The sequence below is a fragment of the Tachysurus fulvidraco genome, chromosome 2, assembly GCF_022655615.1.
Source record: "Tachysurus fulvidraco isolate hzauxx_2018 chromosome 2, HZAU_PFXX_2.0, whole genome shotgun sequence".
NCBI classification, from domain to species: domain Eukaryota; kingdom Metazoa; phylum Chordata; class Actinopteri; order Siluriformes; family Bagridae; genus Tachysurus; species Tachysurus fulvidraco.
In genome coordinates this window covers 24357081-24380558 of record NC_062519.1, presented here as the reverse complement: position 1 = coordinate 24380558, position 23478 = coordinate 24357081, and the positions used below count along the sequence as shown (strand labels likewise).

The 23478-nt window shown below is 38.0% G+C and overlaps 1 protein-coding gene across 1 annotated transcript; it reads right to left on the bottom strand.

The window, feature by feature from the left end:
- Positions 1-5967: 5967 nt before the first annotated feature.
- abcb11b (ATP-binding cassette, sub-family B (MDR/TAP), member 11b) lies at positions 5968-22344 on the bottom strand. The gene is made up of 28 exons (XM_027169989.2): positions 22135-22344; positions 22012-22030; positions 21506-21535; positions 20932-20989; positions 19406-19650; positions 19215-19302; positions 17929-18062; positions 17676-17847; positions 16761-16885; positions 16104-16278; positions 15719-15832; positions 15372-15482; positions 14094-14219; positions 13673-13876; positions 12763-12933; positions 12457-12658; positions 12272-12350; positions 11175-11304; positions 10752-10922; positions 10535-10639; positions 10144-10305; positions 9852-10055; positions 9309-9550; positions 8988-9144; positions 8682-8879; positions 8362-8568; positions 6519-6665; positions 5968-6419 (listed from the first exon to the last, which is right to left on the bottom strand). Exons 1-28 carry the CDS (start codon positions 22208-22210, stop codon positions 6219-6221), a joined length of 4053 nt encoding a protein of 1350 aa, XP_027025790.2. The 5' UTR covers positions 22211-22344; the 3' UTR covers positions 5968-6218.
- Positions 22345-23478: the final 1134 nt, after the last annotated feature.

The following is a 23478-nucleotide window of genomic DNA, read 5'->3' as shown; positions in this document are numbered from 1 at the left end:
TTTTCCTAGAAGTAAGTGTGTGTGTGTGTGTGTGTGTGTGTGTGTGTGTGTGTGTGTGTGTGTGTGTGTGTGTGTGTGTGTGTGTGTGTGTGTGTGTGTGTGTGTGTGTGTGTGTGTGTGTGTGTGTGTGTGTGTGTGTGTGTGTGTGTGTGTGTGTGTGTGTGTGTGTGTGTGTGTGTGTGTGTGTGTGTGTGTGTGTGTGTGTGTGTGTGTGTGTGTGTGTGCTTCTATGAATCCAAAACTGAAAATTAATGTCCAAGGGAAGCTTTAAAAAACAATATGTTTTTAGCATTTCATTCCTTGAGTGCTGGAAATTAAAGTAGGCTACATGCATGGATCAGCCATAACATTAAAAACTACTGATGGGTGAAGTGAATAACATTATTACATTACAATGGTACCTGTCAAGGGGTTGGGTTTATTAGGCAAGAGTTCGAAGCAAGAAAAATGGGCAAGAGTAAGGATGTGAGTGACACTGTCTAGGACCAAACTGACTGAAAGTGGTCCATCAAAGGACAATCGTTGAACCGGTGACAAGGAGTGAAGGCTAGCCTGTGTGGTCTGATGAGCTCCTGTAGCCCAAATTTCTGAAAAAGGTTAATACTGGTTATAAAAAAAAGTTGTCAGAACAAGCAGTGCAACAAAGTCTGCTGTGTATTGGGTTTTGTAGCTGCAGACCAGTCAGACTGCCCAATGCTGACCTTTACACCATGAACAAGCCTACCATGGACCTGAAGAAGGTGACCTAGTCTGATGAATCAAGTTCCCATAGGATGCAATATGAGACGAAGGCAAGCTGGAGGAGGCAGTGTGATGCTCTGGGCAATGTCCTGCTGGGAAACCTCAGATCCTGGCATTCATGTGCATGTTAATTTGACACGTACCACCTACGTAAACATTGTTGAAGACCAAGTACTTCATGGCAGACATATTCCCTAATAGCAGAATAATTCTCCCTGCTACACTGCCAAAAAAAATGTTCAGGAAGGAACATCACAAAGAATTCAGGATGTTGACTTGGCCTTCAAATACCCCAGATATCAATCTGATCAAGGATCTTTGGGATGTGCCAGACAAAAATATGATCCATGGAGGCCTCGACTCACCATTTAGAGGACTTAGAGGATTTGCTGCTAACATTTTCGTGAAAGATACCACAGCACACTTTCAGACATCTTGTGGAGTCCATGCTACGATGGTTCAGAGTTGTTTGTTAGGACAAAGTTTGAGTACCTTTAGGTAGGTCCAGCAATACTTAGTTCTGGAAGGAACTATTCATACTTTAATGGGTGAATATTCCTAAAAGTTGCAGATCCATTCAATCCATGGTTTTTGGTGCGTCTTTTTGGTGCGTCTTTTACATGGATAAACGCACTGCTGTTACTCACTACCTTGGACTCACCACTTACCACTCACTAATTGCTCATGAAATATCGAGTATTCATGTTGCAGTTCATATCCAGACAACATCAGAAGTATCACTTCTGAAGCGAAGCCAATAACTAAATATATCAAATGAATCATCCATGACCCCATTGGGAAATTGGTCTGAACAGCTACACAGGCTAAGCTGATCAAGCTGGTAGGCCATTTTTGCCAGCTGGTACGTTATTTTTTTAGCAACTAAATCGCTTGCCCAAACTGATGAGTAAACATTTAAGTTTTTCTATAACACTTTACAATACTGTTCTAAAACTCAGAGTCATAACTCTGTAGGGTCTCAGCAGGAATGAACAGTACTTTCTTATGTTGGCTTTGTAGAAGCCAACATTCTGTTATGCTACTGGAGTTATCTTTCTTAGCCAACTTTTTATTAATTGCTACTCCTCCTAGAGCTTTAGAGCCACATGCGCCAAATTCGGATATGTTGTAGACCCTGGTCTGAAGTTTGTTGCTTTTCTAAGTAATCCGAGTTCCGGTACTTCCAGTACTGTGTCTCAAAGTGGCCTTTTTTGGTGTACCGACTGGCCTTTCGGTTGATAAAATAAAAAATTAGCACAACATGGGCAGGTGTTATATCAAAACACTCAGCACAATGAGGAGAACTGCCTCACATGTATTCTGGTCACGTCACGTGATGTCACGTGAAAAAAAATAAATAAAATTAGCACAACATAGAAATGTGACATATGAAAACACTCAGCCCAATGTGGGGAACTTCCCCAAGAGTTTTCGGATGACATCACATGCCTGTCTCCAATTACCTCTAAATGTTTTTTCACCCTAGCTTTCTGTCAACTTGCATCCAAAAGTAACACTAACCCTTACGTCCATTCGTCTCCAAAAAGCACCGGCCTTTGCAAATACTCTGTCAAAGCCAACATCAAAGTTTGTTGCGACAAACTTTACAAATCTAGTTAATATCTCAGTCGCTAATGTTAACTAATAATGTTAAATAATAGCATATTATTTGGTATACAGTGCACATTATTTGCCAGTGAAAATGATCAATTTCCCAACTTTTCAAAGCTGCATCACTTAAATAAAGGCTAATATTTAACATGAACTTTGGTCTGTTGTTTGTTTTTCGATGGGATGGGTTGAGAAACACACTTTGACAGCTGATGTCAATTTCACTGAAGCACATAGAGCTAGACTGAAGTGGAAGTTTTTTCGCATTTTAGGCATGGGGAACAACGCTTGCAGTCCAACTCCTGAAATCATTGAAGATATTTTCTTGGTTGGCCAGGCTGGTGGAATTATTCCTGACATTACCCTTAATAGAGTGGTGTCTAACTACCTCTCTCTGAACTCTAGCTACGCACTCAACCATCAGTATGGCACTATACAAGAGCGCCTTTCAAAGGATCAGCTTGCTGTACTGGATAGCAACCTGACCTCCATTTTCAGCAAGAGGAATAAGGTATCTTATGGAGGTGTTGGTGTTGTGGCTCTTGCAATGTCCTTGCTTTTGGATACTCTTGTTAAAAGTGTGCTTGGACAAACGGATGAGGAGTTGATGGACCCATACCAGAGGATTTTTGGACCTGATAACTCTTCGGAAATCTCTAGCATCACCCGTGAATATCTGAGACTTGTTCCTTATATGGTCAATAACAGTGACATGATGGCAGAAATGACTGATATTTATGACCAGAAGCTGAAGCATGCACTTATAAAACTCTATGAGAACATGACAATTGAGCAGCATATGAGCACAGCTGCACTTAAACATTGGATCAATGGGGCAGCCATTCACCTGCACATAAGAATCCACGGGATCCGTTTGTTATCGTTTCCCAGAGGTTCCGCTGAATCTCTCCGCCTCTCCTATAGAACAGGACTGGTGCGACTTGTCAAGCTTTATGCCTCATACGTACGACGTAATGTAAAGGAGAGGGGCCCTACCCAGGACCCGCCATTTAAAGCTGGGTTTTTAATCACAGAACCAAACAGAAAAGTCAGACACCGGGTGAGCCACATCCCCTGCCAGTCGCAAGGCATCATTGATGCAATTGTATCACGGATCTTAGAAGTCCAGAATATTAGATTGACCGAAACATTTTTCTGGGAAGCAGGTAGAAACATAGACGAACTGATCCAACAAAAGGAACATTTTGAACTGCCCACTGGAAATATGAGATATTTTACATAAATGGAATGGAAATCAGACTTATTTTTACTAATCTGACTGCTGATCAGGTTCATTTGTATACAAGGCTCTCTGTAACAGAACAATTATAATAGTCTTGAATGTCTTTCGAGATTCAGTCCCTTTTGGTCCTACTCGCTTATGCAAATTGTTGTTTGTCTACTTCTATCCCCTCTTACTTATCTTTGTTCTCTACTTCCCACTCTTCCCCTTCTCTACACTTATTCATATTCATCTTCTTCTGCTTCTTCCGCCAATTCCTTCTTCACTTTTCTTCTTCTTCTTCTTCTTCTTCTTCTTCTTCTTCTTCTTCTTCTTCTTCTTCTTCTTTGATTTCTTCAGCTATATCTTTTACACCTTCCATATCTTCTTATTTGCCCCCTTCCCCTTCTACATTATTTTTTCTTCATCTTCCTCCTCCTCCCCTTCCCTTTCCTCATAACCTTCACCATTTCTCCCTCTTCTTCCTTCTCTTCCCCTTCCTTATAATCATATTAATCTTCTTCTTATTCTTTTAATATTTTTACTACAAACACTTTCCAAAGAATATATTTTTGTCATTTTTATAATTTTTGTAAGTCATTTTTATTTTTTGCCACAATAGTTGCTATAACAATATTTTGAAGAAAAAAAATTGTGGCATTTGTAGTAGTTTAAAAATTGTTACTGACACCCTAAGCAGTGTTGTATAAAGTACTAGAAAGCAATACTTGAGTAAAAGTACAAGTATAGTACTAGAAAAAGACTTTGGTAGAAGTGAAAGTCACCTTTTAGAATATAAAAGTCTTAAAGTATCTGATATTTACTGTACTTAAGTATGAAAAGTAATTTTCTGATATTTAATGTACTTAAGTATTTGAAGTAAAAGTAAAAGGTAAAATTTCAGTGATTTTCGGTGGGCATAAGAGCAGGGGCGGTTCTAGGGTTTCATCTTTAGGGGTTTTAGCCCTCAGTGAGAATTTAAAACAAGAAGAGTTTTATATTATATATTATATGACTACATAGTAAGCCAAAAGTTATGGTATTATTAAATGGCAAAAGTGGACACCAAAATGTTATGCATGATGTAATGATGACAGTCTTGAATCAAATCAGGTCATGTATGTGTGCATTTTCTACAAACGGTGTATCCAATGAAGGCAGTCATTAATAAACAGATATTCACAAGACAAAGAACAAATCAATAAATGTTATTTTTATTTAGTACTGAATGGATTGTTTGCATTAATATTCTGTTTGTGCTACAGCTCTGGTAATAAGAATAGTGACATTTCACTGCTTTTGGTTGCCGTCTTTGCGGCTTTCAGCCGATTAACGTTACAGATAAATGCCTCAAGCTCTGACTGCGCGTGCACGCTGCGCGTACCTGTGCTTCTCCTTAGAGCGCGCGGACGTGCGTAATGCAATCTAGGAGCAGTGATTCGCCAAACCTCTCTTATTGCAGTCGCACACATTTCTTCTGAGTTTGTTTTGTAGTAACGAGTAACGACGATGCTAAGTGGAAATATAACAGAGTAAAAGTATACATTTTATCTAGGAAATGTAGTGGAGTAAAAGTGAAAGTTGACCTAAATTAGCGAAGTAAAGTACAGATACGTGAAATTTCTACTTAAGTACAATAACGAAGTATTTGTACTCCGTTACATTACAACACTGACCCTAATAAAAAGAAACAATGAATACATTTTCCTTACTGCTTCTTTTATGCCTAAATGATTAGAGTTTCATCAAGTATTAAGTAAAAGTAGACAATTTTTTTATACAAAAATGTGTTATACATTAGCAATGGCAACGAGTTGTAAACATAGTGCATACAGGTTATGTAGATCTATAACTTTTCGGTTAAAAATGTTCAAACTGATGTTCAAGCAAAACTGCTGTTTTACCAGTGTTACTCAAATATTATGATTCTCCTATGTGCATTCTGTTTGGTCAGAGTTCAGATATTCTATTAAATATATTAAATGAAAATCTACTTCATTACCTTGACCTTCTGTTAACAATCACAAATCAAAATTTGACTATATTCCTCTGCTGGATATAAATATAACCACAGGATCATAAATGTAGTATCTTTTTCTTCCATCAATCCGTGGGATCCCAATCATAGCTTCTGGATTCAGGATCATATAATGATTGGCACGATGATACGATAATATTTACTGAAAGTCCACTATTCTGACAAATGCTGGTATTTATTTGATAGTACATACCAAAAGTACTCCAAGTAAGGACAACTTGTTAACCAGAGACAGGGTCATGGGCACTGAAGTGCACGGGGGTTTCAGTGTTATGGCTGATTGGTGTATTAATGTGTAAATAAAATGAAGAAATTACTACCTATTATTCAGTATTAATACTCAATAATGATTAAATAAATGTTACAAATCTTTAATTCTGTACAAACATAGCAACAGTGATTAAATAAGGCACATTCTCTATATAATTCATAATTCTATCTTAAATGAAATTAATTTCTTTCAAATTTTGCGTAGCCTTTGGATTACTGAAACCTTTGTGAAAGAACAGGTCATAAAGCCTCAAATCTATTTCCTTAATTTCACAAATATAAATAATACACTTTCTTTATACAAATTTTTATGGGATTAATTAAACATCATAGCAACTAGCTGATTGGTGCTCCAGTCGTGACCAGCTTGTAATAAGCTCCGTTCAAGGCCATGAGCTGATTGTGTGTGCCCTTCTCAATCACAATGCCTCGTGACATCACCGCTATGATGTCAGAGTTCTGGATGGTGGACAGTCGGTGGGCAATGACGATGCACGTGCGACCCTCCCTCGCTTTATCCAAAGCCTCTTGTACTGTCTGCTCAATAAAAGACAGATAAACACAATGCAGGATTATTTGGAGAATTTAGCTGTACCATATCACTCGTACCCCGGTTAACTTGCTCTTGTTTTTTACCTTCTCACTTTCAGTGTCCAGGGCTGACGTAGCCTCATCCAACAGTAGGATTTTCGGGTCTCGTACGATTGCCCTGGCGATGGCAATGCGCTGCTTTTGACCACGTGAGAGTTGTGAGCCTTGTGAGCCCACATTAGTGTCATATTTCTATAGGGACAATAACAAGAGAAGAGAGTGGCTACTATCTTGAAAAATATCATGTACACAGAGCAGAAGGATAGCTGGCAGCAGAGAGCAAAATCAAATATAATCATAAATTTAAAGATCTTTCAATTGTTTGCAGACTGTATTATTTGCAAACCATTATTTGGAATATCATTACCAGATTTAATGACAGGACACAACTGAGCTGTCGAGGTTGTTGTTTTTTTTGCTGAAAACTAACAACCTTCTGAATTCTGTTCATGTTAATACTGTGTGTATTGTGCAATGTAGCTCAGTTACACTTCAAAAAACCTGAGGTGGGAGTAATGTATTATGTATTTATGTATATTTTATTGTATTATGTGTGACCAACAGCTGTCATAAAGAAGTAATGCTGAAAACTGTCACTTTTAATTACAGCAGACATTTCATATGGTGATAACGGAGCAGTGCAGTGGCTCATGCTGTTGGTTTGTTGATCCTGTGTAGAGCTTTGCACCTTCTCACCTCCAGGTTTCCTCTCACTTTCCTAAAGACTCGCAGTCCACAGTATTATACATGAATTTGGTATGTGGTTAGGATTAACAGGAAGTAAATTAACAGGTCAAATGGTGTATCACTTGACAGAAGGTAGTGTACATATAGAAAGTTCTTTAAAGCTAATTGTATTGTTTGAATGTGCTTGCTGTGCCTCGTGTGTAGATTTAAATAGATTCATTAGAAAATGTATTGTACGATGTTATTTTGCAAGAAGTACTATGCATCTAGCAATGTAATCAATTTAAGCTTTAGACACTGAAATTGTACCTATGATGCTAAAGTATTACCATATACAATTACCTTCCGAACCACCAGAGTGCAACCTACCACATATTTCAAACTTCTTCTTTTGTTGTTTCACTCATTTCATGTTTTGTATTCCTTCTGATTAGTCTCCTAGTATGAGTTCTGTTTCCCCCGTCTGTTGTTTTTGTCATTCTTATGTTTCTTTGCTGAATGCTCATTCAGCCATTATTGTTTTTTTCCAAGACTCCAAGAAAGGTTTTATTGAATAAAGTAAAGCCTGTACTTGCTGAATTGAAGCCAGCCATAAGTAGACTTCATTTCAAGCCACTACTCATGCCTCATGCTATATCTCAGGGCAGCATAACACACTCAAAGCAAAGAAAAACGCTGTCTGTCCTTACATATGTTATCTCACAGGCGCACATGATTGGGTAATGCTGCTGTGATTGACAGTGTAGAGATTGTAAATACCTATACTTTCAAAAAACATCTTGGCTCCCATATTCAGATGGCTATGAAATTGTTGGGGTTAAAACATGTGATCTCCCAATGTTAGGGTCAAGCTCTTTCTGTTGTCCCACCCAGGAGCCCCATTACAAATATAACAATCCATGTATTACGGAGGCAGAATACTACTTCAACACATACAGTAATTGAGCTAAAGATTATGAGTTAAAGATTAAGAGCCTTGTTAAGAGCCACAAATTCAGGAGGTCAGGAAACTCACAACTTTCCAGTTACTACAACAGAAAACTAGGAGCTAGGTGTTTAACACAAACACATGCATACATTTAGCAATACTCTAAGCTTCCAGGAAATAAATGTTAAATGTTTCAAACTCTATTGAATGTAGCTTTTAAATCCTATTAAAAGGAAGTAGTCAACTTGAAAACAAGAATGGTTTTATCATTACCTCAGGAAGAGACATGACAAAGTCATGGAGCTGGGCCTTCTTGGCTGCAGAGATGACATCATCCATGCTGAGCTCCCTCTGGTTATCCCCATAGCGAATGTTCTCTGCAATGCTGCAATCGAACAGAATCGGCTCTTGGGAAACAATCCCGATTTTAGATCGCAGGAAAGGAACATTGATGTCATTAGAATCATGTCCATCAATTAGCTGGATAAAAAAACACAGATGTCATTTCTTAGCAATTCCCTCTCAAGTCTCAAACAAAAACAAGAATTCAGTAGTAGTTAGTGTGTGTTTAGTGTACGTTAATGTATTCTTACCACTCGTCCTAAGTCTGGGTCGTAAAATCTCTCGAGCAGCTGGACGCTTGTACTCTTACCACAACCGCTGCTGCCCACAAAAGCAAGTGTCTGACCAGGCTTCACACTTACATTAAGACCGTTCAAAACCTGGATATCTGGCCGGCTTGGATAGGTGAACTTACAATCTATAAACTCGATGTCCCCTCTGAAATCAGGCTAAATTTAAGAAGCAAAGATTTTAGGATAAAATACTAAACATAATATTTCATTTTCTTTTGATGTTTTCCTTATCTTGATTACAGTTTAGTTGTTTAGTTCAATCACCCATTTGTGGCCTTTGTCACTGTAGACACTGATCTTAGGAACATGGTCAAGCAGCTGGAAGAAGCGAGCTGCAGAAATCTTTGCTTTTGCGTAATCAGGTGTGTATGATGAGGCTCTGCCCAGAGCTGTTCCACTGGTAACGATGGCAGAGATGACCCTACCATGAAAGAAATGAGTCAATTGCTCATTACATTACTGTGTTATTATTATATGTGGGTATTACAAATGCCATGAACTATTAATAGATACCAGTATACAGATATTCATGTAAGCTTATCAAATTACTGTATATTTTTACATAGAATTCCGTAAAACTCTCACCTAAAAACCAAGCTGAAATGAAGGCCCTCATTGTGCACCAAGTATCCACCAAACCGATAAGATGCTGAGTTTGCCAGGAAGACTGTACACTGGGCAAATCCATAGCAGGCACCATATACATTAGCCTTCTTCAGCGCAGCCTGGTATGGTGCCTCAAGATGAGCTTCGTACATCTCCACAAATTTGTGCTCTTTACCCAGACCTGCGATGGTGCGGATATTGTTGAGTGCCTCACCAGATATCTAAAGAAAGATGTTTGGGCAAATGAATGTTAGTTTTTTAAATATATAATTATTTTTTTCCAAAAACAAAATGCCTTGGTCAATGTGGCATCTATTGCTAAGTACTTGTCAGGGGTCATGTCAGCTTGTCGCTCAGTCCCTTCCTTATTGCTTAGCATTTTATCCAAAACCATAAAACAAAGGGTTTCCCTTTTCCCAGCCGCATTTGTTACGAAAGTTAGAGTCCATGGAACTCTTGAGGAACCTTTTTCCAAGTGTGAAGTGAGTAGAGTATGTAGTAGAAATTGAGTATTTAGAATACCTGACCAGCTGCTTCCATGGCTTGCTTGTCTTGCTTTGCAAAGCCAGTAAGCATCTTGGCCTGGAAGCCTCCAGAAAGTGCAAGGAAAGGCAGAAAGCAGATAATGACCAAGCTGAGCTTCCAGCTGAAGTAGAAGGAGATAATGATGGCCACACCAATGTTTGTCAGAGAGTTCAAAATCATTCCAATCTGTGAGCCAGTTGCCTGCAAGAAATATCAACCAATTTATCTTGATGGGAAAAGCGGTTAACTTTCTGAGAAGGTCAGGGTTTAACAGAGGTTGTACACTTACTCCCTGGACTTGTGAAGCATCAGTGGCCAGTCTGGTGGTCAAAGCACCTGGACTGTTCCTGTGGTCATCAAACCAGCCAATCTCCTGGCCTAAAATGGCTTGGAAACCAAGGCGCCTCAATCTACGTGTCAGCAACTCCCCAGATTTTGAAAATGCATAACCCTGAGAGATAAGGATGCATTTGAGAGTGATTCAAAATACTCAAATCACTACAAATCTGAATACCTCTTCAATAAACGTTAAGTAATTGTGAGTTGTATTGAAAAAAACTACACTGGCCTGCTGACTACAATCTAGCTAGCTTAGTATCACAATTTAAATAGAAAGGCTGTGTTAAATTACCACAAGTTGTAATGCAGGTTGTTTGTATAGTACAGTGCAGATAGTCTACCTGCAGCATTTGTGTGAAAAATGAGATCACTCCAACTAATACAAAGAACAAACAGATTCCATCAATCTCTCTCCTCTGGGCAACAGGATCAGGCATTGAAAATGTCTGTGTGGAATGAGACAGAAGTGATATTTATCTAAATCCAACAATATCTTAGGACCAAATCCAAATTTCTGTTCCCAGTATGACAGGAGCTATTGATTAAGTGAAACCTTACCGCCAGGATCTGGCTGAAGAGCAAAGAGTACACTGGATTGACTCCTCCATTAACAGCTGCTCCAAGAGACCCAAAAACCATATAAGGCCATTCTGGAGCGTTGTACTTCAGAATTCGAGCTACAGGAGCTGGTTCTATTTCCTCATCATCATCATCTTTAGGAATGGTACCCTATACACGACACACGCATTCATGCATAAAGGAAAAGAAACGTATTATAATCCATTAGTACAGTCTTATAATCCAATGGCATTCTAGAGTCTTAGAATACATTGTTAGTATTCATATTGAGTTTTCTTTCAGTTTTCCTTTCACAGAGGCATCCTTCCAATAGGCCCACTGTAGGACTGGATGCATCATAAAAGGGAAAAAAACATTTTTTTTTTTGCGGACCTTTTAATCACATTCTTTTTTTCCTGATACCTTTTCATTGAACCCTTGGGAGACATAGGATGCAGAGTAGGACTGCGGACCGAGTTCCCCAGCAATTGGTACTGAGGATTCTGGAATAATGTTGGACAAACGTGATTTAGTCCCACGACGAATGGAGGCCCTGCAGAGACAATAAATCACCAACAAAAAGGGAAAAGTATTCTTATTAACTCCAATGTCAAATGATCATACAAACTCCAACCATCTACCAAGTGGTGTAGAAATTAATTTATTTCATAGGGGTGAGAAATATGCTGAATCAATTAAATGAGTGATTTGTACTGTAAAACTGATGATTACACTCTCATGCAGTTTGGTTGAATGGATGACATTAATATGTGCAGTAAATTTTTATAGTTTCAAAGGAAATAAATAAAACAGCATGCGAAAAGGATGAAAATAGCATGACAACAAATCAACACTATAATTTCATCTCCTGTAGTAAACCTCTAGTGCTTCACTAGCTTGATGTCCCTAAGCTGGGATGTGGTAGCTTACTGGTAAAGGTGTTCAACTATTGGTTGAAAGGTTGTAAGGTTTGAATCTCAGGAACACCAAGCTGCCACTGCTGGGCCTCTGAACAAGCCCCTTAACTCTCAACTGCTCAGTTGTAGAAAAGAAATAAATGTAAGGGTGTCTGCCTAATGCTGTAAATCTAAGCTCGCTAGCTGGCTGGATATAAGCTATTTAACAGACACTGGAAATGGCACAATCTGGACAATCTCACCGTAGAATCTGGGAACCAATAAGTTGTGATTAGGGATGCATTCGTGCAATGCCTACAGCTGTTAAACATGGAATAACAAAAATTATGACTTTATGGAATTTATTTATAGCTCACTTAGTGTGGGAAACAGTTATTTTGTACACATTTTGTACAAGTCAAATAATAACGAAAGTTAAGTTCACACTTTTCTCAACTTTTCCCGATTTAATACATAAGTAACTTCCCCGGATACTAAATGCTTAAATTTCAAATGTTCAGTCATACAGATCAAGCTGTAGTAAGTCAAGGAATCTGGATTTGTATTATAATCTTAACAATGTCATGTCGTTGAAATTTCAACCAGAGTTTCACGCAAGAGCACCTTAAGCTTTCCCGATAACTTCCTGCCCGAGAAAGATTTATCTTCTCTATTTCAGCTTCTCCAGCAGCCTCCTCTTTCACTAAACAGATAAAAACAAGAAGAATATTGTTTGTTCTGAATGTTAACGTGTGCACAGACAAGCATTTGTGTGTTTTTTGTTTGTACACATGTGAAATGTGACCTACTCTCTTGGGCTTTCTGGTTGAGAGCTTTGTCTCCCTGGCTTTGTAGAGTGACAAGAGTGAAGTAAATGCCTTTCCTGTTCATCAGCTCGTCATGTTTGCCTCTCTCTACAGCTCTCCCATGCTCAAATCCCACAATTACATCTGCGTTCTTAATTGTCGACAACCGGTGGGCGATGGAAATGGTGGTACGACCCATTTGGACCTTAAAAAAAACACGTAAATACAAATAGCAAAGTTACAAAATGTTTTTGAGAATCTATTATTCGTTTATTATTTGTTTTGTCGTGTCTTGAAGCTGTTGCTGACCTTGTCAAGAGCCTCCTGCACAATAGATTCACTCTCATTGTCAAGTGCAGATGTTGCCATATCTAGCAGAAGGATTTTGGGATTTCGCACCAAGGCGCGAGCGATCGCAATTCGCTGTTTCTGGCCACCACTCATCTGTCCACCACCCTCACCAACCAACGTGTCAAATTTCTGAAACCAAGCAAGATAGAAATCTCCTTACAGATGGACTTTGTGTGACATCCATAATTTGTTTTTTGCTAAGAATTTATAATCAGATTTGCAAACAGAAATGAAATTTTAAGTCAAAATCAATTATAAAAATTGATGACGTACAGCTCAAGAGATTAATATTATTAAAGAGGATGTAATAATTTACAGTGACATGGGTGTAACACGTCATTGGATAAAAAGGTTTAAAAGTCCTCTAGCTACTGTTACTGATCCAAAATGGCTCCTAAATATCTATTAGTACACTATATTTAGTTCACGTTTTTATATGTAACCCTGTAAACAGTGGAAATCCGGATATTAGTTGTTGATTTAAATGTATACCTAACGAGCAAACAAGAGGTGGTGAGGAAAAAAACTCAATGAGACGATATAAGGAAGAAACCTTGAGAGGTGACACCAGATTTGGGTGACATCAGATAGTGTGATTATAGATTATTTTGGAACTTGAGTATAAGCATTAGAGTTTTAATTTTCTTGTATCAAAGAGAAAGCATCAGCTATTCAATGATTCAATGACGTTTGGTCACATTAACAATGTCACGCATCTTCATTTTGAATTTGTTTAATTTAATTTTTTTTGTCTTCTATCTATGCAACAAATGCTTTTTGTAGAGTATTGTTATTGTAGAATTAAATTTCTAAAAGTGTTTATTAATGCTGAGAGGGAACATTTATAGTTAAATCACATGACAACAACCTGTGGCAAGTCCATTATAAAGTTGTAGGCATTTGCATCTTTGGCGGCTTTGATGATATCGTTGTTAGATACATTGGGTCGTCCGTAGCGAATATTCTCAGCGATGGTTGTGGCGAATAAAACTGGCTCCTGCTCCACAATGCCGATGAGAGAACGGAGCCACTGGATATTCAGGCCGCGAATATCATGACCATCCAGAGTGACCTGGAAAAAAATATGAGTGATATGGTTAAATAAAAATCAGTAGAGAATACAAAATTTTTGTGTGATAATACTGTACTGCAATACCATGAAAAATAATCATTGTTACAAAAATTTTTAGTAGCTCAGAAAGAGTTTTTACACACCAAGCTGTAGAAACAGTGCATGTTGCTTTCCAACACAACTCAAATCTGATCTATAAATCTGTAAAGATTTTTACCATGCCCTCTTTGGGATCATAAAAGCGCTGAATGAGCTGTACAGCTGTGCTTTTTCCTGCTCCACTTGGCCCTACAAAAGCTGTGGTCTCCCCAGACTTCACCTGGAGATTCATCTGATCCAGGATCTGAAAGATTCATAAGTCAGAAAACCTTCACTCACGGCATTCAGCCACAGTGTAGCTGAGAGTCTCGATGAGGACCGTCATGTAATTGTGGGTGCAGTGGAAATCACTGGTTACTGAAATAATCATAATCAATAATAATAATAGTGCAATAACAAAAAAAATGGCAGTTTGAGCAGCAGTTCTAAAGATTGAAGCCTTGTTGATGAGATAGTTCAACAGAGAACGGCCAAACTGGTTCAAACTGCTACAAAGTCTACAGTAACGCAGATAACTCTGTACAGTTGTGTCCAGCTGAAAAGCATCTAATACACTATATATATATATATATATATATATATATATATATATATATATATATATATATATATATATATATATATATATATATAAGCGTAAGGTGGATGAGCTACAACAGCAGAAGACCACATCAGGTTTCATGTCTAAAAGGCCAAGAACAGAAAGCTGAGGCTACAGCAGGAACAGCTTCAACAGAAATGCAACTGTTAAAGGCAGAAACAATAAAGCCTGGTCTGATGAATCTTAACTGCTTCTAAGGCACGCAGATGGTAAGGTCAGAAGCTGGCAAACAACAGTATGAATCAGTGTAACCAACCCGCCTTGTGTCAAGAGTTCAGGCAGATGGAGGTGCTGTAATAGTGTGTTTCCTTGGCAAACTTTGGGTCTGTTATTTTACATTAATAAAATATTTATCAGACAAAGAACTCATGACTTTGTGAACTGGGGGAAACAAGGATGTCTACCACCATCATGTTCGAGCAAGCTCCTGACATGTTCAAGTATTCTAGACAGATTTTTGGTGTGGCTTTGGAAAGAATCATTGAATTGGAGATGTATTGGTTTGAATCTTAAGTTTAGTTTAGCAGGGGTCTTATCGCTGAGTGACTGAATTCTGTTCATTTCTATAATAATCCATAGCACAATTTGCCCCACCATTTACCAATAATATTAATTTACAATAGTATATTTTACAATATGTTTAAATGTTGTTGCAGTACACACTTCTCTAGACCTCATAAGCCTATTGGACGAGTGGCAAAATGTCAAAATAGGAATATATGTTCAATTTGCATAACACACTAATACTAGCCAGTTCAATAACCAAAACGACTCACAATCTTTTTACATTTTTACCTTCACTTCTGGTCTAGAGGGATAGTAGAAGGAAACATTGTGAAATTCCAGCTCTCCTTTCACCTTGTCCAGCTTGTAGCCAGCCTCAGACATGCAGTCAATCTCTGGCTCCTGGAAATAAAACACATCTTGAATAAGATGGTATTGAACAGCTAGCTTTGCATGTTTCATTAGTCACAAACTAAATATTATATAATTGTTCCTACAAATTTATATTTAGACAGTGATGCATTTATGATGTTAATCGCTGTGTTTCATTCTAAATTCAGTGTGCTTAGAAACAACACTTAAATCTTTGAATACTTAAAAACTAAGCACTTAAGCACTTCTGTAAAAGAGATTCTCACACGGTCAATGGTCTCAAAGATGATAGTAGCAGCACCTCTGCCCGAAGCAAAGGCCTCTAGACAGGGGGACGCCTGTCCCAGGTTTAATGCGGCAATAAGCACCCCAAAAAACACCTGCAATTAGGACACAGCAGGGTTTATGAGGACATTTATAATAAGGATATGCATGACTGTGTTTGTGTGTGTGTTTGTGTGTGTGTGAGTGTGTGTGTGTGTGTGTGTGTGTGTGTGTGTGTGTGTGTGTGTGTGTGTGTGTGTGTGTGTGTGTGTGTGTGTGTGCGAGAGAGAGAGAGAGAGAGAGAGAGAGAGAGAGAGAGAGAGAGAGAGAGAGAGAGAGAGAGAGAGAGAGAGAGAGAGAGAGAGAGAGAGAGAGAGAGAGAGAAACCTGAAGTAGGGTTCCAGGGCTGTACTCTTCAGTGACGACCACTAAACTGGAGCCATACCAAAATGCCAGTGCATAACAGAGGAATATAATAAACCACATATAGCCAGTGAAGAATCCCATGATGAGGCCTTTCCTAATTCCCCAGTGCTGAGCTGAGACTAGATTATGATCATACCTTAAAGAAGAGTAAGGAAAGTAAGGAAAAGAAGAGAAAGAAGAGAAGTGTTTATAATATGAACAAAGTCTAACATTAATGTAATAAATATGTCCAGATTTAGTGTTCATCACTTCATCATAAAGTCATGCTTATAGTTTTAATTCATTCTTTTTTTTAATGTACAGTATTATTTCTTTCTTTGGTTTTTATTTTCATTGAAATTAAATTGGATAAGATTTAGTGAAGTATTAATTAAACAATAACAAGATAAAGTGCTAATACTTGAAACGGAGACTATAGGAGAAAATTCTGTGTTATAAATCCCTCTGCACAACCTTTAAAGTTTTTATCTAAGAAAGGGTGAAAGGGTACCAAGTAAAAGCCAATTGGGACAATTTTCTTTTTGAGAACATACAGTGTATATATAGTAATAAAGTATAATTGTTTAAATTATATTCAGCCTGTAAATGTTTTTGTCATTAAAGTTGACTAAAGCTAACCTTTCCACTTCTTTCTGCTCTCCACCGAAGGCTGCCACAGTACGGATGGAGGACAGGACCTCGTCTGCCACAGCGCCAGCTTTAGCATAGGCCTGCAGCTCCCAACCAGTTAGCTTAGCCACAAACTAAAAAAAAGGACAAACAACTCTGTGACACATTTTTAAAAAGAAAATGGATTTGAATATGTTTACTAGTAGGCTAATTGTACAGACAACAATTTGCTGACTAAATGTACCGTAAGTACCACAAATAAAAATATACACTATTAAAATTTTATTATTACCAATTCTTTCATAATGATGAATTTGATTTGTGACTTCAGCTAACTGACTTGGAAAGTCTTGATACATTCTCAAAACGTAAGATTAAAAATAATGATTTAAGAGTGTGCAGTAAATCAAATATTGTTTTTCTCTGACAAATGATAGACAACGACACAGTCAAATATCAGACACAAAGTGCCAAATCAAAGCCGAACCCAATCCTTAGACAGGGTGCTATGGGTACATGAGTGAAAATAGTCTAAACCTCATCGCATTTGATACTGAACTGAAATATGCATCAAGTCATGCATCTTTTGAAGTAGACATATATTTGTACACATATTTTCCATTGAGTTTTTTTTATTGTGATTTGTGTCATTTTACTGTAGTTATTATAACTCAGACTTTATTTTTATAATTTTTTTTTTTGTAAATCTTTGTACATGGACTTGCGACTCAATTTCCAAAATTTGAGAATTATTTCTGACTTGCAAAGCAATGACTTGTTCCCACCTCTAGTGTTAATTCATTTATTGATAAATGCATTAATAAAGTATCAATATACTGCTTGCTTACTGTATGTGTGGACCTTAGTACAGTACAGTGTAACAGTAATGTCAGACAACTTGTTACTGGTCTCAATGATCCTCACCAAAGCCATAAGCCCAGCTCCCACTCCGATGAGCGGAGACACAGAGATGATGACCAGTGTCAACTTCCAGCCCTTTACAAATCCCATGAGGAAGCCACAGGCGAAGGTGGTGAAGCGCTGAATGAATACTCCCACCTGATCCGCTATAGCGTCATTGATTTTATTTATATCACTGTAGATAGATTGTACAGAGTTATAAGAGAACCGCAACACACTGACGCATATGTAAGTGTGGGCACGTGTTTCATCTTACTCGGACATGCGTGTGTTTAGTTCACCCACAGAGTTGCAGTCAAACCACCCGATCTCCATCCTCATAACTTTGCTGAAGTAGAGCTTCCGGACAACCTGGATCTGTCGAGCGGCACTTGCCACCCACAGAGAGATCTGACCAGGATATAGCAAAATTTCAGTTCTTTCTTCAAAATTTTGATTTATTTACATTATGTTCCTTTAGTATTGTTCAATTAGAATTGTTTGGTCGTTAACGTGTTTTATCAGAGGCCAAAAATTTCTGCCTGTTTTGGGGGTCATGATGTCATTTGGGGGTTTCTTTGTCAGGTCACACTCCACATTGATGGTTACTGGCTCATATGAAAGTCAGCTCTTTAGGAATTTGTAATAAGTTTTCATATGTATTTCTGTTTTCACCTATCCTAGGAAAATAACATCTTCAAAGTAAATGATATCAAACCCATTTCTGCCACCTGAGACGCCTCAAGTGCTTGTCCAAAATCATCTAAAAATTTAAGGTGTTTACCTTCAACCACTAAAATTCTGTGTAAGGTTAAACAGAAGGAAAAACACACGTCTTACACTGAAAGCCAATTCATTTTAGATCAGACATACGGTGATAAAGTAGGTGTTTTTATTTAAACCGATTGAATATAAGTGTATGTAAAGACAGTGTACCAGGCTAATGAAAATCTAATTTATTTATATATTGGTCTCACACACAAACATACTGTGTATGATGTGTAGTAACAGGCTTTGGAAGCACACCTGTGAAAAAATCTAGGGCTAAATCTGAACTTTCCTGTTTGTAAATTGCGTATGACTCAGTACACAGTACACAGTTAAAAATATTCAAGCATTAGTAATGCAATGGTGTGGCGTTGGTGGCTCAAAGGGTTAAGGCTCTGGGTTGTTCATCGGACGATTGGGGTTTCAAGCCCCAGCACTGCCACTGTTGGGATTTTAAGCAAAGCCCTTTCTGCTCCAAATGTTTCAGTGCAGGGGTATCATGGCTAATCCTGCTCTCTGACCCCACCCTCCAAAGTTAGGATATACAAAAAAAGAATTTCACTGTGCTGCAACAGTACACTGAAACAAAATAAAAGCTTCTAGTAACAAAAAAAACAGCTTGGAAGTATACATAGTGTCAGTAAAAACATAAAAGTATAAAAGTGATAGGAGTTACACCTATAGGCAGATCAGGACAAACCAGTTTAACTCAGGACAGACTGGCCCAGTAACGGATATCTTTCGTTCAGTCATTGATCACTAGGATCATTCTCTATTACCGTATGCATGACTTACTTGAAAGTATCCAAGCATGAAGACAGCACACCCAATACCAACATAGTAGTAAGCAAAGATAGTCATCTCGTACTCTATATCTAATAACCTAACAGAGATAGAAAGAGCATAATTAATGAACAGTATGTATCTCATTGAAAGTACTATGAGTATTTGTTTTCATGCTTTACGAAAACAATGTGCTTTCTCACCCACAGGATCTGGTCATATTAAGCTCCAAGTTTTCCTCAGCTGTGAGGTTCCTCCACTGAATAGTGTTATTAAGACAGTGTTTGGTTGGATCCCGTAGCTCATTCAGCTCAATGTCATAGTCAATGAAGGTGTCGGTCAGCATCCCAAACACGAGCAGCATGAGCGGTTGGGCAGAGCCGTGTATTACAGCGCACAAACTCCCGACAATCATCATCAAGATTTCCCAGAATGTAGCAAAGCGAAACTGGGATGAAGAAAATATGATTATCAATGTGCTTTCAGAATCAAATAATTTTGTTTATTTCAGGTGATAGGCTCAGAGATTTGTAATCGAAAGATTTTTTTAAGTGCTTTAATCACATTTTAGTAAACTTATCACCTGTTAATTCATTTTAGTTTTGTTTCAAATAGGTGTGGGACAATCTATCAGAGATACCAGAGAACTAGATACACTATACTGGCCAAAAGTATCCGAACGTCAGACTAATCACACCCATATGTTTTTGACCGATCTATCCTTTAGTTCCGGGTAAAAGAAAATCTTACTGCTCTAGCATACAAAGACAATCTAGACAAAATCTGGGTGTGACAGTCAGAGGTCTACATACACTATATGGGTATGTATGTGTGCACCTGAAAATCACACCCAGGTTTTTTTCTGGGATGTCTAGAATTTCCTGTCCCTTCAACTAAGCGGCCCAAAACCATTCCAGCATGACAATTGTCCTCGCAGCATTCATAAAGGCTCCTCTCACCCTGGCCATCCCTCCAGTAGGTGCTTCGGGAGGTTCTGGAAAAAAACCCAGCAGACTGAGGAACAAATTTTTCCCAAGGGTGGTCTCCTTACTCCACCTCCCGGTGACTGCCCAACCCCCACAACCCCCGCCTCCGACCCCTGTATATTATCTGAATAAAATATTTAATATATAACACCCTGTGTAGTATGTCTATAGCACCCAACCTGTATACCTTGTCCATAGCATATTCAACTGTATATTATCCTGTATATACTGAACTCGTACTGTAAATACTGTACACCATGCACTTGTACCTTGTACTTGTACATCTGTAATGACAATAAAGTTGAATCTAATCTAATCTAATCTAATCTAATCCAATCTAATCTTTGGGATGAACTGAAACACTGACTGCACTCCAGACATCCTCATTCTTATAACATCAATGTCAAACCTCCATCTCGGTAATGCCACCAACATCTAGTGGAAAGACATCCTACAAGAGTGAAGACTATTATAACAGCAAAGAGGGCTCCAAAAAGGAACGTTTTGGCCGTATACTTTATATGATATTCTATTACAGATGATGCATTGTATTGTGACACGGCATTCTGCTACAGTATGACATATTTAAACTAGAACATACTAATCAAAATCAGGGAAATTTGTATTTAATTTAATAAAGACTGAATAAAAATGTCATATTAATGCAGTGATATAGAATGGCAGATATCACAGTGTAACCACAGTACATTTAAAAGCATTCCTCTTGAAATGCTTAACATTACCAGTTGAAAGAACCCAACACGGATGGCTGCTTCTTCCTTCTTCTGCCCTGGTTTGAACCTATTAAAAAAAAAGATTCATATCCAAATCAAATTGACAAGTAAATTTTTTCCAACAAATAAACAAATAAATTGAATTAGATATATAGATAATAAAGTGACGTGACGTACAGCTAAGTACGGTGACCCATACTCAGAATTTGTTCTCTGCATTTAACCCTTACAAAGTGCACACACACAGCAGTGAACACACACACACACGGAGAAGTGGGCAGCCATTTATGCTGCGGCGCCCAGGGAGCAGTTGGGGGGAGTTCGGTGCCTTGCTCAAGGGCACCTCAGTCATGGCCAGCTCGAGACTCGTACCCACAACCTTAGGGTTAGGAGTCAGACTCTCTAACCATTAGGCCACGACTTCCCATAGATAGATAGATAGATAGATAGATAGATAGATAGATAGATAGATAGATAGATAGATAGATAGATAGATAGATAGATAGATAGATAGATAGATAGATAGATAGATAGATAGATAGATAGATAGATAGATAGATAGATAGATAGATAGAAAACTTACTTGTTATGCTTTTTGGAAGATGAAACTGTCCTGTGATGAGATCAAAAGTCAGTATTATTAAAAAAAAGAAAAGAAAAATCGATGTATTTATTTATTATTGTTTAATTTTTTGAGTGGTAAAATTATGAATTAGACATCAGTGTGCAGTCAATTTAAATTGAATTAAGTTATTTTACTTTAAAGTAAAAAATTTTCTTGGGTCATTCTTAAATAACTAACGTTTTTTTCCCACTTCCTTTCCTTGTTTTAGCCATTTTTTACTTAGTTCTCACTATTTTAGAGAACCTACCACAGCCTTCTGCAAGCCATCTTAATTTTTTATACGCAGTCTCAAGAAAGTTTTGTCTAAGCCCAAAATTCTAATTAAGATTGAATTCTAATGAGATTTAAGTCTGATTTCTAATTAAAAGCCAAAGTCTAATGAATAATTGATCATTTACTGCTTAAGTTCAGACCTAATAGATTACCACCGGCCCACAAAAGTTCAGCTAAAAGCATATACTTACATGTATTCTGCATCTCGCTCTAAAATTGGGATCAATATGTTAACATCATTACAGACTGACCATGTAGACTTAATAAAATGTTTATCACTGTATACTTAATACATAACATATCACACTCCTCACCTTCATCAGAAAACTCATAGCTATTATTCTCCTGTCCAATCCTCTTAATGCTGCGCAGCTTCACAGATCCTGGCATTGTTTCCTATTCCGAATTGCTTTCAGAAAATTTGAGAAAACTTCTGATGTCTCTAATGTTGAATCATCTCTTGATGATATGAAAGGTGTATATTAGTGGTCCTGGACCATGTGTTTGGTTGTACGACGAAAGTTAAGAGTTCAGCAGGTTGTATTTAAAGAGGTGAATGACCATCATAGGTAAATAGAGCTGAGGGAAAAAAGGTAAATAGTGCTGAGGAAAAAATCGGTTTCACCATAGGCTTTTTTCAGAGGTATATTCAGATGATTAAATCTGTCAGATATCTGTTGTAAATGTGAAGAGAATAGAGCGAATTTAATAACGTTATTTGTATGGTTAAAAAAATGCCCTATATGTGTATCGCATACAGGACATATTTGTGGGAGATAAGCAAGTCACACATAGTTTATGAGAATTTTCAGTAAAAAAATCTGTAAGAATGATCAGTTTAATCAGTCAACACTATCACACCGTATATAGATTTTTCAGTAAAAAAATTTATTTTAGTCATCTTATAATACTTTATTTCAACTCGTTTATCTGTTCATAAGATTAAGTTCAGAGAACTGTTTCCCTTACAGATTGTACTTTAAAATAAGGTGAATGTTCATTGGGTCAATGCACCACCTCTGTTTTTGTGGCCTCGCACAGAAGCCAGTGTGCTTTTAAAATACTGCCCTGCTCTGCTGTGTAAGAGTTTACAGAGGATTTAACTGTAACAGAAGGCAAGATGAGGTTTATATCCAAGGGACTAAGGGGCCTTAACAAACAAAGTCTTTACAGGGAAATGTAAGTCTCAGGCATGGAGCCCTAGTGCATTAACCTGTGGACTGGGGGACCAAAATGTGTGCATGCTGCCCTTGAAAATGCCCAGTTCCAGGCCTAAATATGCAACAATCTTTAATGTTAATAAATAGTCTCTATCAATCATTATTGGTGGATTTATGACAAATTTAAAAACAAATTAAAACAATACAAATGGTGTGTCTTGTCACTCAAGTTTTTATCTCAGGTGTCATCGGGCATCAAGGCAGGATACAGCCTGGACGGAGTGCCAACCCATCGTAGGGCACACACACACTCTCATTCACTCACACACTCACACACTACGGACAATTTTTCAGAGATAACAATCAACCTACCATGCATGTCTTTGGACCGGGGGAGGAAACCGGAGTACCCGGAGGAAACCCTCGAGGCACGGGGAGAACATGCAAACTCCACACACACAAGGCGGAGGCGGGACTCGAATCCCCAACCCTGGAGGT

Excerpts from the sequence above, each read along its gene's own strand:
- abcb11b (XM_027169989.2), bottom strand. The coding sequence starts at position 22,210 with ATGCCAGGATCTGTGAAGCTGCGCAGCATTAAGAGGATTGGACAGGAG. Across the intron at positions 11,305-12,271 it reads AGTTATCGGGAAAGCTTAAG|GGCCTCCATTCGTCGTGGGA; the intron begins GTGCTCTTGCGT and ends TTGTCTCTGCAG. Across the intron at positions 9,145-9,308 it reads CATTTCAGCTTGGTTTTTAG|GGTCATCTCTGCCATCGTTA; the intron begins GTGAGAGTTTTA and ends CTTTCATGGTAG.